The 17,245-nt window shown below is 45.9% G+C and overlaps 1 protein-coding gene across 1 annotated transcript in view; it reads left to right on the top strand.

Moving 5' to 3' along the window:
* The window catches only part of LOC147427224 (uncharacterized), a 97,243-nt gene that overhangs the window by 16,327 nt on the left and 63,671 nt on the right, over positions 1–17,245 (top strand). The window contains exon 10 of the mRNA XM_086498798.1: positions 233–292. Within this exon, the coding sequence (XP_086354924.1) occupies positions 233–292 (60 nt within the window). The remainder of the gene's footprint in view (positions 1–232; positions 293–17,245) is intronic.

Here is a 17,245-nt window from a genome sequence, read left to right as displayed (position 1 = left end):
CTAGTCTAACGAAGTGTTTCTAAAACGCTTGTGTGTGTTATTTTTCTGGTTTTGATGTCAATAAGTATGCGTGCTGAAATGTAATGAGATCTTTGCTACAAATTTGCGCTCAGCTTTTGAGTTTCAGAAGTACATTGCTGTATTACTCAACATTTAAATGAATGTGTCATTGAAGGATCCCTTTGCTTTAATCTTTTCTAAAACTTTTTCAGCGCTTTTATTTCTTCTGTAGTGTGGAAAGACGGCGGCAATTTATGCCTGTGCTCTGCTCTATGGTTATAACGTCATTGAGGTATGTCAGCCTTATCCAAGAGCTTTGCTTTTAAGTTTTACCTTGTCATACTGCAAAATCGAATGGTTTTGACTACACATCGCTTTGAAGGCCCCAAATGCGTGAAGCTTGTTGTATGCAGACAGCTTGCCTTCCGCTTCCTCAGTTCATTTTTGTAGTAGGGCTACAGTGTCACTTGCATTGGATAGGCAGTTGCTATTGGTCTCGGGTTCACACTCGCCTGAGCCGTGACACGTGGCAGACACAGGGAGTGGTGGTCTAGTGGACACCATGGCCAATTCACTACCACCACAGTTCAGAGATAGATGTAGCTGGCTGTCAAGGATATTTGTGTTAGCTGTTGGCTGCTCTTGATGGTTGTATATACGCTCAATTGGTTCTAGTTGTTGTATGCATCCTAGATGTCTTATGAGTCATTGAGTCTAGAGTCTTGTGTTCAGTCTAGCACTTGCACATTTGCACTCTCTTTGCATAGTTGAGCCTCGAGACCCCCATTGTACCTGTGAGTCCAGAGGCTTGGAGATGAGTGTGTTGCCAGCTAGAGTCGGTACTGGTTCCTTAGTTAGTTTACTGTTGTGTCATTTGAGTTTTCTTTGTTCCAGTGTGTCACAAAGTGATGATGTGTCTGCCCGAGAGCATGCGGGAAACCCTAACCCTGATTGCTACTGAAAACCCTAATTCTGGAAACTGTAGCCGGCTACAGTGTCACTTTCACAGGACACACAGTTAGTACAGTTGGCCGAGGCTGGTTCACACTGGACTGGACGGACTCTCTTGACTGGGCAGTGACACGTGGTAGGGGATACGGACGGTGGTCTAGTGGACATCGTGGCCAGGTCACCACCACTCAATTACCACTCAGTTGGGGATAGATTTAGATGGCTGACATTTATGAGCCGTTGGTGGCTCTTTATGATTGTACATATGAGTAGGCTGTTGGGTCATCGGATCATCTTCTAGATATATGGTCCAACGTCGTTGTCTAGGGTAGTGAGTCTATACATACAACACTGCTTCACCATCCTTGCACATCTGAGCCTTGACACCCCATTGTACCTGTGAGTCTTGGGCTGGAGCTGAGTGTGCTGCCACGCTAGAGTCTGTATTAGTTCTTTGAGATAGTCGAGTCATATGTTGTGGTCTGCTGTTGTTGTCTATTTGTTCCTTTGTTTTCAGTCTGTTTGAGTGGGATTGTCATGCACATTGCACTGAGGAGCACCCACTGTAGAGAGCACGACACACTATCCGCGCTACAGGTGCTCTCATTTTGGCGATCACGGTGGGACCTCAATTGAAGTCTCACTCTCTGTTGAGAATAGAAACAGTGAAGCTAGTGGTTTTTACCTAGCTTCGCCTATCTTGCCTTGCATTGTGTGGTCTGCTGGTCTGGTCTCCTCTCGCCTTGGTCCAACTGGTCTAGTCTTCTCTCGCCCTTGTCCAGCCAACCCTCGTCCCTGGTCTAGTCCTCCTCGTCCGCCTTGGTCTAGTACTTGCCTGGTCTAGTAGAGTCTAGACTTGTCTTCAGCCTATTAAAGGTCTTCTTGCCCAAAGCTTGGTTGGATCGGTGGTCGCTGCATGACACATACAAGGCGGTCAGTCGAGCGTCAAAGCGCACTACTAAGTCCTCTGAAGTACTACAACAGAAGACGACCCTTGGTACCTAGTAGAAGTCCATCAACCTCGTCACCCAGACCTCCACATACGACATCACCCATTCCTCCATCAGGTTCCACATCTTCCCGATCAGCTTCCCTAGTAAAGCTCTCTCCTATTCTGTTTTACAACAGGCTATTGAGCAACGGGCTCCTGAGCAAGGCGTCATGGAGGCGTTGGCTAGTGTTTCGGTTAAGGTAAACATCAAGTTTCCTACCTTCAAAGGACTCTCTTCAGCAAGGACCCAGAACACTGGCATAACCATGCTGTGCGACTTTGGCCTAGAATAGAGGGCATCAATGACTCTATTAGGTGGACTGAAGTTCGAGAGGTATGTCGCAAGATCAAGCGACATAAAGCAGCTGGGATAGATGGCATTCCCCTTGAATTTTTCAAGATCCTTATGCAAGATAAGGGAACTAGATCGGATCGATTTAAACCAAATACAGACATGGGAAGAGCAGTCTTCAAACTGCTATGTACTTGGTTTGATTCAGGGAAGTTGCCGGAGGCATCATCTACCTCGGTAGTGGTGTATATCCCGAAGAAGGGTGATCTTTCTAATCCGGACAACTACAGAGGGATATCTCTTATTCCAATCTCTCTGAAACTCTTGACCTCACTCGTGATCAATAGGATCTTAGTGAAACTTGAGGAAAGAAACTTCTCCTTGCGTGGTCAAGCCGGATTTCGGACTCAGGAGGAGTGTGTGGCACAAGTGATTGCCTTGAAAGAGATTGTGCTCAGACGAAAGGTTGTTAAGAAACCGACGTTTGCGGCATATATTGACTTTGAAAAGGCGTACGATACAGTGCCACACGAGGCGCTCTTTTTAAAGATGGAAGCCATAGGGATTGGAGGTCGTTGCTTGAATTTCTTTCGAGCCTTATACCAATCTTCCAAGGTCAGAGTGCGGGTGGGAGCGAAGTTGAGTGAGGAGGTCCAAATCGCCCGTGGCGTGCGTCAAGGGTGTCCCGCATCGCCTACTCTCTTGAATATATTCATTAATGACATCTTGGATGAGAGTGCGATTGACCTTGGGGTGGCTATTCCAGGCCTACTCCTGAAGATCCAGGGCCTGCTTTTTGCAGATGATTTAGTTTTATTTGCGGAGTCTAAGGAGGAGTTGCAGGCTAGTTTAGATAGATTGCATAGTTGGGCGGAGAAGTGGGGGATGAAGTTCGGCATAAAGAAATGCCAGGCGACCGTGTTCAACGGGGACCTTGAGGAACTTATTGCCTTCAAGCCTCACATCGGACCTGAGGAGATTCAGGTAGCTTCGGAGTATAGGTACTTAGGCATATTAATAGACAACGAAGTCTCGATCGATACTATCCTTAAGGATAGGATTGAAAGTGCACGTATGTCCATAAACATCTTCTGTGCTCTAAGAAAATTCCGATGTGGTCAAGGTTGGCCTTTCTCAAGGCGTGCGTCTTCCCAGTGGCGACTTATGGAGCGGAGATTATGGGTTCACATGACATGAGGAAGTTGAACCCAGTAGAGACGCTTATAGCAACTGGAATGAGGTGGGTAGTCGGTAAGGCCGCGAAGTCGAGTTCTGTGGCAGCAGCAACTCTTCACCGGGAGTTAGGGCTCCCCTCCGTACCAGCTTACTGTGCAGGACAGAGGGTACGAGCTTTTACCAAATACGCAGGTCTAAAGACTTGGATTGCAGATTTGGTTAACAATATACCAGACTGGAACCAATTCAAGAAGTGGACTTGGTGTAAAAGGACAAAGTTTTGGGGGGAGAGGTATATCAACGGCGCTTCTGTTGAAACCGCAAGACAGGAGAGCTGGAAGCTTTGGGAACACTCACATCAATGTGTCTCCCTTGATCCTTATATCGAGAGGAAGTATGAGGACACGCGTGGATACCTCTTTAGGCAGAGCATTGGGAAGAACCCCGGTGGGATGAAGGAGAAAGTCTTGTTACTAGCAAGAGTGGATGGCTTAATGCTTAAGGATAAGATTGAACGGGCACAGTCGAGGACTTGCCCGTTGTGCGGAATGGAAGAAGGTTCAAGGTCACTTACGCACCTGTTGATACAGTGCCCTGAACTGGACAATCTCAGAAGCTCAATACGACCCTGTTTGGAACATGCTAGACGGCTGTTAAACAATCCTAACGGTGAAGATACCGAAGTGTTACTCCTGGGAGGGGAGATTAGCGGAAAGCGATTGCCAGGTTGGGTTGTCCCTCGTGGGGCCCATAATGGTCGTCGTGGACCGCAGCTGAGGAGTGCCTATGCGGATAACGTTGCAGCATTCCTCTGCGGGGCCGTACCGCGATACTACAATGCTCTGGCCCATGAGGGTGTTTGAAGCTCGTAGGGCTTGTAGTTATTGCGTACGGTGCGGTCTCGCCTAACATGGTCCTGGGGCTTTCCGAGCGGGCCTTGGTGACCATTGTTGGCCGGATCGGGATGCCTCCTTTGAGCCGACGCCCACTTTGGGTATGGCAGTCCTACCGGACATCCGCTGGACGGGGGCCTTTTTTCTACCAGGTGAAAATCTTGGAGTACCTGGGCAAGATTCAGCACGATCTGTGAGTTACAAGGGTATGTCCCTCTCTCTCAGCCTTGGTCCTTCAATGCATCACTGAATTCGTTTGGTGATTTCCCGACGCTACCCTCGGGTGGTGTGACTAACAAGGGAACATGGAGTGACTAACATGGCATGAAAAGACTTTTTACTCCCCCGAGGGGGAAACCTGCTTCCATTCCCGGTTGACATGCCACGATACAGCATGGAGGCGTTTTTCCCCTTGTCGGCAAGTCCGCAAGGTAATTTGTCTTTGACTTGTTTGCGTACACGCGAAGCAAAGGCAGTTCCTTGCTGGCTTGCCGGCTCTAGCCCAAAAAAGTAAAAAGTAAAAAGTAAAAGTAAACTGATGACCATGCAAGGAGGTTTGTATCTCTCTGTAGGGGTCGTGGTCTTAATAGAGAAGATGCTTATTTGGTACTCGTTCCATCTACCTTGGAGGGCTTAGCAGACAAATGGTACAACCAGTTTGCAGAGAATCATTTTGCAACTTGGGCAGCCTTAAGACAACAGTTCTGTGCAGCACTCAGGCCAGGTGACTACCAGGAGAAGGTTTTGGATGAGTTGGCCAACATGGTGCTCCAGCCAAAGGAGACTTTTGCAGAGCTTATGACTAAAACCAAGTCTTTGGTTGCCAAGCTTCCCCAGCAACCAGGTGAATTTATGGTTAAGAAGTGGGTGGAGAAGGCACTTCCCAAAACTTCTCAGCAAAAACTACGAGAGTCTCCGACCCGACGCCACTCTGGAGGAGTTCATCGTCGCAGCTGCTACTAGGATAGAGGGGGCTAGGAAGCTGTTCAACCACTCCCCTCACATAGAGACCCCCTCTATGTCTTCGGAAAGTCTTACTAATCCATTGACTTCTTTACGTAGAGAACTTGAAGCCCTAAAACTACAACGCGCTCTTCAAGAGGAGAAATCAATCTCTCTTCGCCAGGAGAAACCACCACATCTTGAGGCTTTGGATCAAATCAAGAGAGAGCTAGAAGAGCTCCGGTCTTAGCAGGAGACTAAGGCTATGGTATGGTGCAGCTCGTGTCGCTCTCCAGGACATCCTCCACAGGACTGTCCTTCGGGCTTATTGCCACTTCTGTGAAAAATCAAGGCATGAAGACAAGGATTGCTACTATATCAAGGGATTGCGGCAAATACAACAAAGTCTAGGTCCTTCTCTCCAACAAGGGATAGTACCTGCATCTAACATGGTTTCACCCTATGGCCATCAAAATCCGATGCCACCTCTGCTGACAACACCTCCTATGCAAGCTATGCAAGGTATGCACAACCCCAACTTTGCATCCCCAAGCTTTTATCATGCTAGTACTCCTTCAGGTTCCCAAAGCTTCTACACGTCAGCATCCAACCCCATGTAGCAAGAGCCGAGACCACCTCGCCCCTCCAATAGGCCATTTTTGTGCTACAGGTACGGGGAGTATGGACATTATCAGAGCAAATGTCCGTTGCCAAAAGGGTCCCCTCCTTGCCGACATTGCCTTGAAGCTAAGGATCACAATAGTAAGGATTGCCCAAAACAACGTGCATCCACATCTGCAAGCACAAGCCAGAACCAACAGGAGTTTACATTTCCAAAGGTTGACCTCATCACAGTAAGCGCCATTTCACAGGCCCCGCCTTCCACTCTTGTAGTTGCCTCTCGCGATGGGTCAAAGCAAGTGGAAGAGCCGTCTGGTGTGCTCACACGGGCACAGAGAGCTACTCTTGGTCTCAGCCTACCCGGCGGTCCAATTTTTTCATCACAAATGAGTCAAACTCCCTTAGTAGCTGACAAACCAGCAGGTAGTGCCAAGAGCCAACCTACCTTTCTTCTATCAGATATTGATGGTGCTTTCATGGAAGCAGTAGAGGACTTGCAAAAGCTTAAGACACCAGAGCAAGATTTAATCAAAAGAGAGAAGCCTACAACAGAGTCTATCTTGAAAAACACCTTTCAGCAAGTGTCATTGTACCACATGCTTCGACTTGATGCAAATTTTAGAAGTGATGTCACTTGACACATCCAACCCTATGTGTCCGTGGACAAGCTACAGCAAGATCAAGGTTCAGTTAGTCCAGTCAGTTTAGATTTAGAAGTGATTTGGCACTTTTGTGAGTCTATCCGTAGACCATGCATGCCCAGTCACTTAGTGTAGATGCATATCCTCTGGTTGCACACAGCATGATCATCAGAATTCCCATCAGAATCCATTAGAATCAGTTAGGAGAATTTTTCAGTGCATTTAGTCTATTTTCCCTATTTTTGGTATTTTTCACTTATTATTTTTAAGTGACTTTCCAACAAAAGTAGGTAGGGCAATTTTGCTAAATTTGTATATAAGCAAACCCAAGTTAGCACTAAATGGCAGAAGAGGCAGCAGGAGCTCCCCGCTCAATAGGCATCTTCTCAGCAAGAACCCGCAGTGCCCCCCAAGCTTGGCGTTTTTTGTCTTCCCATCCTCGCCTACACTCAGCCCTAGTGTTTTTACATATCGCTAGCACCTCCCACTTGACCCTGGCGTTTTTCCATTGTAGTCATCGCTAGCACCTCCCAATTGGCCTAGCGTTTTTGCCAGCGTTTCCAGGAGCAGATCAGCGTTTCCATTTTCAGCCTCACATGCAGCAGATGGTCAGCGTTTTCAGCCTTCTTGGACAGCAGCAGATTCAGCACTAGATGCATGCAGAAGACCCCCATTTTCAGCCCTCGAAAACGCAGCCAAAACAGTCATTTTCAGCCACCGAAACAGCCTCGAAATTCAGCAGATAGAAGACCGCAGATTTCAGCCCTAAAGTCGTCGTCATCACCGTCGTTGTCATCGGCATAGTCCCAAGTTGCATCAGTCCATTGCATCCGCATTGTAACACTTTGTGCAATCAATAAGTAGACTACTCTCACTGACGAGAGTGGGGCCTTCGGAGGAGGGTTTTACAACGTCTCTGGTGTCGTATCTCTCTTCTCTCTCTATCTCTCAGCCTCATACACTTGCACGCACAGTGTCCATTCACTTTGTTTGTGATCATAGCACTTTCCATTAAGAATGGAAGGCTCTCCCTTCCATAAGAACTAAAAGGAACCTTGAGCACAACTCGGAGCACTCATCTTGAGCAAAGTGCAAACAATCATTCCGCTGCATCTCACATTGGTATCAGAGCTTTGGCAGTGTTCTGTACCACTCAAGGAAAGAACCACAAATTTTTTTTTTGCTTGTTGCAGTCGCACAAACCCAAGTTCGCTTGGGCATGTCGATTCCTAATTGTGTTTTTGAAGAGTGACAGGAATCCCAGGAAAGAAGGGCTTGTCCAGTCTCCCCTTGTGTCTCTTTTCACTCATTGAGAGCAGACCGTGCACTTAGCGGCCGGCCAATTGACGTGAGGTGGGAAAAAGCAACCTTGGTGTGAGCGCAAGGCCGCCAAGGGGTGCGCCCGCGGAAAGGAGTAGAACTCGGGTGAAGAGAAGATCCTTCTCAAACACGGTTTGCAAGCGAAAGAAAACCTCAAGAACCTCAAGACCCACAAGAACCCAAGTTCCTCGTGAACTTAAGAACCAAGACCCCCCAAAACCCAAGTTCCTCGTAAACTGAAGAACCCAAGACCACAAGAACCCACAAGAACCCACGACTTCAGAATGGTAATCACTCGAAGCAGAATGGATACTTCGCTTGGAGGTGATGAGCATGAGAGAGGCGAAGAAGAATTTTCCCCACCAGGAGGTTTTTCCGACCCTCCCCCTTCACCACCTACGACAAAGATTGCACTAACTCCTATGGAGAAGTTGAAGCAGTTGTTTATGGAAAGGAAGTTAGAACGTGAAGAAAGAAAAGCAAAAAGAGAAGCAGAAAGAAAGGCCTATGAAGAACAAAGGGCAGCCATAGATCGTGAATACAAAGAAGGAATGGCAGCCATATAGCGTCAGTACGACTTGGAAGAAAAAGAAAGTCAAGCCAAATTTGATCGCGAGAACAAAGAAAGACAAGCAGAGAACAAAGCAATACAAGAACAGAGCGACCGACAAAACAAAGAGTTCTGGCGACTATTCTCAAGTTGAGGCACAGATGCAAGAGATATGGAGAAAGGAGACTGTCTCAGTCTCTTCTTCTCCAAAGCATGATACACAAGATTTGCATGATTGTGTGAAGCATGATGATGATTTGATTGACAATGATTTGCATGATGATTTGAATGACAACGATAAGCATGATGATTTGGATGCCAATGATGAGCATGATGATTTGCATGATCAAGATGTGATTTCTCACGAGCATGATGATTTGCATGATCAAGATGTGATTTCTCACAAGCATGATGAGTTGCATGAAGAAGATGTGACTGTTCACAAGGATGATGTGTTAGTGGATGCTTTTTCTAGCGAAGCTAACCTCGTTGCAGATTCGATCAATGACGAAGAAGCGATCTTGGCTTTCGAGCCTAGGTCTCAAGAACCCTCACAAGAAGTATTATGTGTTCACATGATTGATACGCACGCATGGTTCGAGTGTTTCATTCATGATCGTTTTCTATATTTTAGTCAGCATCGTTATGGGATCTCTTTTCCTAGGCATGACATATTGTACGTTGAGCACGTTTCACTCATGAATGAGCACGAATGTATGCAGATTTTTCATGAAAAGCTGAAAAGTATGCATTGAAGGAAGTCACATTCCATGTCTCTTCCTTGGTATGACACGTTCGTAGAAAGAGCACATTTGCCACAGTTGATTGCTCTAGATCATAAGCGAAAGATTCGATCTCATTGTTTGCGTTGTGAGTGGGATGAAAACACACAAAGCGCCTCTATAATGACCCGACACACACTCTTGGAATGATACACACACACACTATGGGGCACCACTCGGCTTAGACAACACACCTGGCCGAGACAGGGAACACACCTCTGGAGTGAGAGGAGAGAGACTATCCACTTGCCCACTCCACACAGACACACACACACACACACACAAACTCAGCTCAAAAGAGGAGAACTTCTGATGTTTAGATACAAATGAGCTTGGGCCAACACCAATGGGGCAAACAGCTCACACAATATGGGTAAAAGATGCCAGATACAATCACAAATTGGAGAAGAAGCTTCACTCACCGGAGAAGATTACACAGAAAAACAGTAGAAAAAGAGTGAGGAATTTGGCAAAATGGACAGCGCCATCGCGTCCGGAACGGCCTAAAACCCCAATCTACAATGTCAAAGTGCTCAAATCCGACCTCGGATGAGCAGTTTACGGCCAAAACAGGCTCCAAAATGAGCAAAAACACACCTGCGGCTGTTCCTCCTCTCTTCTCCACGTTTTTTCTGGTCTTCTCTCTGTTTTTTCAGTTCCCACACTTAGCTTTATTAGTTGGACACCCTTGGCCTTTTAGATGACCTCAAACGGACCCCGAACAGGCCAAAAACTGACCTCGCAGTGCATAGTTGTCACCTTTTTGCATCATTCGCACACCTGGCACTCAGCTTTTTTCCAATAATGCATCTCGCCACCACGTGAAGTAGCCCCAAAAAGTGGTCCTAATGATGACCTTTCTGCATAACTCTCATCAGAAAACACCCACGTTGTGTCCGTCCTCATCTGTGTGCAAATATTGACCTCGTTCGCCCTCCTGACGCCACTAGATGCCATTTGACGCACCTGCTGACCTCACGTCGTCGGCCCGCGGATAGCTTCCTCGAGAAGTTTTACGCGCTACCAACTTCTCATTATTGTATAAAAAACACACTGGTACTGGTAATAGTGAAAATCGCTGCACTATGTACATGCTGTCCTACCTGTACACATGTGGGCCCCACATAACCACCTGGCTAAGGAAAATGGGCAATCCTTTATTTGATGCACCATGCATGTATATGTACATATGCGCAATCCCTTGCTCCAAAAAACTCCTGACATAATTTGCCCATCCCCTTGCCTGCTTGATCATTCATGATCAGCAGCAGCAAAGAGAGATATGAGACTCGCCGCATCACAGGTCTCCTCATCCCTCACAGACATCATTCGCTCTTCAGAAAACTCATCTTGCTCCACCATCATCAACCTGGCATGATACAACTTAAGACGCAATCCATTTACCCTTGACGTATGTAAAATCCCATCCAGGTTAGCCAACTGATATGTACCATTCGGGAAACACTCCACTACCTCGAAAGGGCCTTCCCACTTAATTTGAAACTTCTTTTGGAAGGTGTTGTCCAGTTTGCTGTTGTAGCGCAAAACCAAGTCATGCTTCTTGATACCCTTACTTTTGACCTTTTCATTTATCTTTGCCAAAGCCTTAAGCTGCATCTGCCCATAATGCTCCAATGCGCTCATCCTATCCAATTGGACCTCTCGTAACTGCAAGAGCCTCTCTTTGAATGCATCACTAGGCGACCCAAGCAACTTCTCTAACATCTTGACCGCAGGCAACTCTACCTCCACAGGCAATAGTGCTTCCTTTCCATACACCAAATGAAATGGAGTAAACCCTGTATCTGTCTTCACCGAAGTACGGTAAGCCCATAATGCACTAGGCAATTCCAAATCCCAATTCTTTCCTTGGTGCTCTGTCACTTTAGAAAGAATTTGTACCAACTCACCATTGAATCTTTCATTTAAGCCATTACACTGCGGGTAATAAGGAGTGGTATGCTGGTGCCTAATCTTCATCTTTGTGCATAAGAAGTCTAGCAGTTTAGCTCTAAATCCTGGCCCCTTATTTGAAAGTAGCTCTAATGGCACCCCAAACTTGCAACATATTTCATCATACACAAATTTTGCCACATCCTTTGCAGTGATTTGTTTTACTGCTATAGCCTCTGCCCATCTAGAGAGATAGTCCACTGCCGTCAAGATATAGCTTTTGCCCCTGCTTGTGATAGGTAACGGGCCTATTGCATCAATCCCCCAATTTTCAAACACATCAAACGCCATAATGGTTTTTCGTAGCTCTGGCTTCAACACTCTCTTCCCAAATGCTTGACACCTATTGCAAGACCTACACCAATGGTGAACATCCTTATGCAAACTAGGCCATACATACCCCTCTTGCAAAATCTTATGCAAGGTGATCTTTAGAGCAAAATGGCCACCACATGCGCCTTCATGATTCTCTTCCAACACTTTGTAAAGCTCCTCCCGCCAAGGTACACGTCTCAACACGAGATCAGCCCCTTTCATGTATAAGACATCACCAATCAATTTGTACCTGTATGCTCTACGCACAAAGCCATACTTCTTAGACTTCTGAATCTCTTTTGGAATGATTCCTGTTAGCAAAAATTCCTCGTCTTGAGCCAAAGTTTGCCGGCCATGATAAAGAGGTAAAGTGGTCCTCAACACGAATAGCTCCCCAATCATGCCTTGAGCTGCTTCATGTGCCTCTCCATTTAGAGCACGTTCAATGTGTCTGATGCTCCATGCTTCGAACTTTTTTAACAGGCCTTTCATTCTGAAGCACATTTCCTTCAATGAGCTGTTCTTGCTCTTCCACACACCCAACACTTGCTTCACCACTAACAAGGCATCACCTTTTATGCTCAACCTTCGAACCCCATGCTTCAAACAAATGTGTAATCCGGCTTCCAATGTAGCATATTCAGCCTCATTGTTACTATGCGCATCCAATTTGAACCCTCTCTTGCATACTAGCTTCCCCTCTGGATCATAAAGTGCTATACCCCCTGAAGCTGCATCATGGCTCTTTCTGTATGAACCATCAAAGAACAACACATGTGCATTGCTGATCTGTGGCACTTCTTCAACTACCTTTCTCACCACCTCTTCCGTAACAATAAGGGGATTCTCCTTGTAGGTCAACAAATCAGCTAGGGTAGCCCTTGTACTATCTTCCACTAGAAAAGAGAACTCAAACTCTTGCAGCTCAATTACCCATTTCTTCACCACATTTGACATGTTAGTACCATTAATTAACTGTGGCAAAAAGGCATAACTCGTCAAGAAAACAAAAGGCCGTGGTAGCAAGTAATGACGAAATCGTCGACAAGTAAATATTACACTGGCCATCACTAGCTCTACTTCCGATAACTTTCTCTCCGCTACCAACTTCACTCGGCTTGCACAATACACTGGCCTCATATAATGGCTGCCCTTCCCTTTTTGCAATAGCATAGCTCCAATGGCATCATCCCCTACTGATGGATTTACATAAAAAACATTCTCCCAATCAGGAGCCTGCATGGCTGACAAACCCCCTAACACCTCTTTCACCTCTTGAAACACTTCTTCACACTTGTCATCCCATTGCAATGGATCATGCTTTGCCACTTGCTGTAATGGATAAAGAAGCTGTGAAGACAATGGAATAAACCGTGCCATGTACTTCACTTTGTGTATAAAGGTTGCCAATTGCTTCGTACTCATAGGTGATGGAAGAAGAATAATAGACTTCACCTTATCTGGATCAGCCTCAATGCCATTTTCTGACACCATATGGCCCAATAACTTCACCCTTGGCTGTGCTAGATGACATTTCTTTGGATTTAGTTGTCCTCCACATTCATCATATCGAGCCAATACCATTGCAGCTTCTCATGGTGATCAGCCCTACTGCTATAGACACAGAAGTCATCCATAAAAGCTTTAACACAACTACCAATGAATGGTTCCAACACCCAATTTGCTCTCTCTTGATAGAAGGAAGGTCCATTTGACAACCCAAATGGCAATACTGTGTAGCAATAGCAGCCCCATGGCGTAATAAAAGTGGTCTTTGTGCGGTCTTTAAGAGCAATCTTCAATTGAAAATAGCCTGAAAAACCATCACACACTGTACCTCTCATAACCTGCCACTGAATCCAAGATCTTATCAATGAATGGAAGAGGATATGGGTTCTTCTTAGTGGCTGCATTTAAGGGTTTAAAATCTACACAGATCCTCCACTTCCCATCCTTCTTTGAACTGACTACTACTGGACTCACCCATTGTGTGCTCTCCACTGGAACTATGAACCCTGCCTTCAATAACTTGTCCACCTCTTTTCGCAAGGCTTCCATTTGCTCTTGACCCATCCTTCTTAGCCTTTGCCGCACTGGCTTAGTACCTTCTTTCAGCTCTATATGCATCTCTTCACCCTTGAACCCTCTGATCTCTTCGTATGAAGTAATGAACAAATCAGGAAAACTAGCCAGCATATGCAAATATATATCCTTCTCCATAGTTGAGAGGTCTCCACTAATCATTTGCGTCCTTAATTCCTGCTTCTTTGACAACTCAACCTTGGTTTGCATCAACCCTTCAATCACTTCATAAGGCCCTTCACTTTCATCTTCAACTTCATTCGCAAATGCGACTAAACCACACTCCTGGATTTCTTTATCCATCAAAAGAAATGCAACATCAGCATCCTCATCACTGCTGGTAGTGCTATCACTGTCCTCATCTGTCACCGTGGAAGAGTCTTCATCACTAGACTCATCCTCATCTTCATAAAGCTCCTGTAATCGTTTCCTTGTGTCCATATTATAAAGCTTCTTGGTACCTGTCTTTCCATAGAGGCTAATCGTACCATGTCGCCAATCTTGAACGACTCCCACTGCACGTAACCATGGTCTGCCCAGTATAATAGGATATGCTCCCAACCCTGCTGGCATCACATGAAAATCAACCACTGCCTTTGCATCATATGCCTCCACCTCTAAGCTCTTTACAACACCCAAGCATTTTACTTTTTGATGGTTTGCCAATCTGATCCGAAAACCTGACACCCCAGCCACTGTGAGACCCATCTTCTCAACGCATGAGTGTGTTATGACGCATATTTAGGCTTCGCCATCCACATAACCTTGTCCCAAATTTTTCCTTTTATGCCACACATCTACTATTGGACAAATGTCTGGTAGCTCATCCATTGCCAACACCTTCACTGAACCTCTCTCTGGCTCTTTCTCCATTGGGTTAACCATCCTCTTCCACTATCGCTTTAGCTTAGACACCATCTCTATAAGCTGCCCAATAGTAACATCTGCCTTCCTGCTCGTCAGATCCTCCTTCAAGTCATAGCTTAATTGCCCATCCCCTAGTGGAAAATGTGAAACATGAAACTTTCGACGAGCTCTCCTTTTCCTCTTGGCCTTGACATCCTCGCCTTCATGGCTCTTTCCTTTCTTCTTACTAGGACCTGGGGCACTTCTTCCTTCCTTATCCTCTGTGGTCCTCTTCCCAATAGGCATCACTAATGTATCCTCTAGCTTTGATGCCTTCTCCAAGGTGACTACACTTAGCACTTTTATCTTTTCCTTTTCCTCCTGGGTCAGTCCACTGCTTCCTTCGTCTCCCTTAATTTCGATGCCATAATCATTTGACCTAGTTAGCACCTGTCTTGGCAATGGATACATGTCTCCCCCCATCCTTGGTGGCTTATCACATTGCGGGCTGATGTGACCCAACTCTCCACAATTATAACATGTGGGCGTCTGCCTCCAAAACCTACCATTGCTTTGTCCAACCCCATTCCTAGGCTTTTCTTCACCTCCTGGCTGATTTGCAAACCTCCCTCGACCTCGATTATTTCCCACTTGACCTAGCATGTTTAGGTTGAGATTCTTCATCAAATCAACCACTTGCCTCATGTCTTGCCTTAGGCCATCATCTTGCACTGCTGTAGTGATCACTGCTGGCATAACCTGAGTAGTAACAGGAACCACTGGTTCATGATGAACCCCTGACATACGACCTTGTAAAGAGTCCATAGGCTGAAATTCAGACCTCATGGGCAAAGACTCCACCCCTAATTGGCTCATTTTCCTCAGCTTCCACTCTTTGTTCCTTGCTACCTCTAGTGCATCCTCATATGTCCTAGGGTTCTTTAGCTCTACTCTCCAACGTATATTCTCCCAAAGACCAGCCAAAAACCTGTCCTTCTTCATCATGTCAGGCGGGGGTACCTGTGGTGCTAAAGCCTTGCACATTCGCTCCCATGCCAATGAAAACTTACGTATGTACGCATCTACTGGCTCACCTTCCTTCTGCACCAAACCTTGTACTTCTTGCCACACTTTGTCATGATCTTCTATCTTCACAAACTCCACTGCCAATCCATGCCTTAGATTGTCCCAACTCAATCTTATAGGTGGATCTGCTGCACGCAACTCCTCTTCAAATGCCTTGGACCAAACTCGTGCATCACTCTTCAAACAAATTTGGAGAAGGCGTAACATTTGCGTAGGGTCATGAATCTAGTTGCTAATGCAGACAACCTCCATCTTTTCCAAAAATTCTTCCACATCTTCATCACTTCTTCCATGAAACTCCGGATAAGAGAAAGCCATGGCTACCCAAGTTACAATGCTTTGAGAACCCCTTTGAACACATGTGCCAGAACCCAAAACTTTTCACTTCCCAATCCCCAGAAACTTCAATGGAGCTCAGCTTTAGATAAGGACAAACACATGCACATCAAATGAGTTTTCATAGTTGATCATCGGAATGACAACAGGCAAAGGACATTCCAGGATCTCTCTCAATCTTCTTGGCCCGAACATAAAGACTATGCGCTGCTGGAAAAAAATCTTCCTGGACACATGAACATTTATCTGGATTCTTTGAGTTAAATGAAATGGAGTGAATTGAGGGCCATTTTGATCATCCATTAAAGCCAACCATGAAGCTCCCAAGAAGGCACACCTGACTCAACCTCTGATTTTGCCAAAATTTTAGCAGCATAACAGCATAAATGGCTCAAAATACCAAAAAACCAGCCATCATAACTTGGGAAAATTTCGACAGAGTTTCCCCAGAAGTAGAGCAATGAGAACCCAAAATATAGACTGTATCTGTATGCATAAACTGCCAACAATAGAACCCGAGCATCAAATAGGACTCACTAGTACATAGCCTATGGCGAGGTCACAAAAAGGGTGCTCCAGCTACTTGTATCACCGAAAGGATCTCCACATTTGAGAATCCCCTAGCTCAATAAAAACCTCACGCTATCGACCCTCACACGAAGGATAATGCAAATCGCGTATAGTCAAGTCTCAGAAATGACTATCTTCCAGACCAAGTCTCAGAAATGGCTGGGACTGCCAAATACAACCGAGTATGGCTCCACAAATGCGTACAATGGCAGTTTCCACAAGTAACGTACAATCCAGCAGACAATGCGCTCAAATAGGCGCCAAGTGATGCATTCCCACAACAACTGCAAGTGACATCACTGCTAGTATATCACTGTACTCCAACTACCTGTACCTGTGTGAATCACCTGTACCTGTACCTGTCCCTGTAACCTGTAACCTGTAATCTGCAACCTGTAATCTGCAATCCCGAAGCTCGAAGCTCGAAGCTCGAAGTAGAAGGTACTCAAAGAAGATCCTCCGTGGGGGCACCAAAAGAATGTGAGCGGGATGAAAACACACAAAGCACCTCTATAACGACCCGACACACACTCTTGGAATGATACACACACACACACTATGGAACACCACTCGGCTTAGACAACACACCTGGCCGAGACAGGGAACACACCTCTGGAGTGAGAGGAGAGAGACTATCCACTTGCCCACTCCACACAGACACACACACACACACACACACAAATTCAGCTCAAAAGAGGAGAACTTCTGATGTTTAGATACAAATGAGCTTGGGCCAACACCAATGGGGCAAACAGCTCACACAATATGGGTAAAAGATACCAGATACAATCACAAATTGGAGAAGAAGCTTCACTCACCGGAGAAGATTACACAGAAAAACAGCAGAAAAAGAGTGAGGAATTTGGCAAAATAGACAGCGCCATCGCGTCCGGAACGG

This window comes from Adiantum capillus-veneris, chromosome 24 (genome assembly GCF_014529385.1).
Source record: "Adiantum capillus-veneris isolate H3 chromosome 24, ASM1452938v2, whole genome shotgun sequence".
Taxonomy (NCBI): domain Eukaryota; kingdom Viridiplantae; phylum Streptophyta; class Polypodiopsida; order Polypodiales; family Pteridaceae; genus Adiantum; species Adiantum capillus-veneris.
This window is presented reverse-complemented; position numbering and strand designations above follow the sequence as displayed.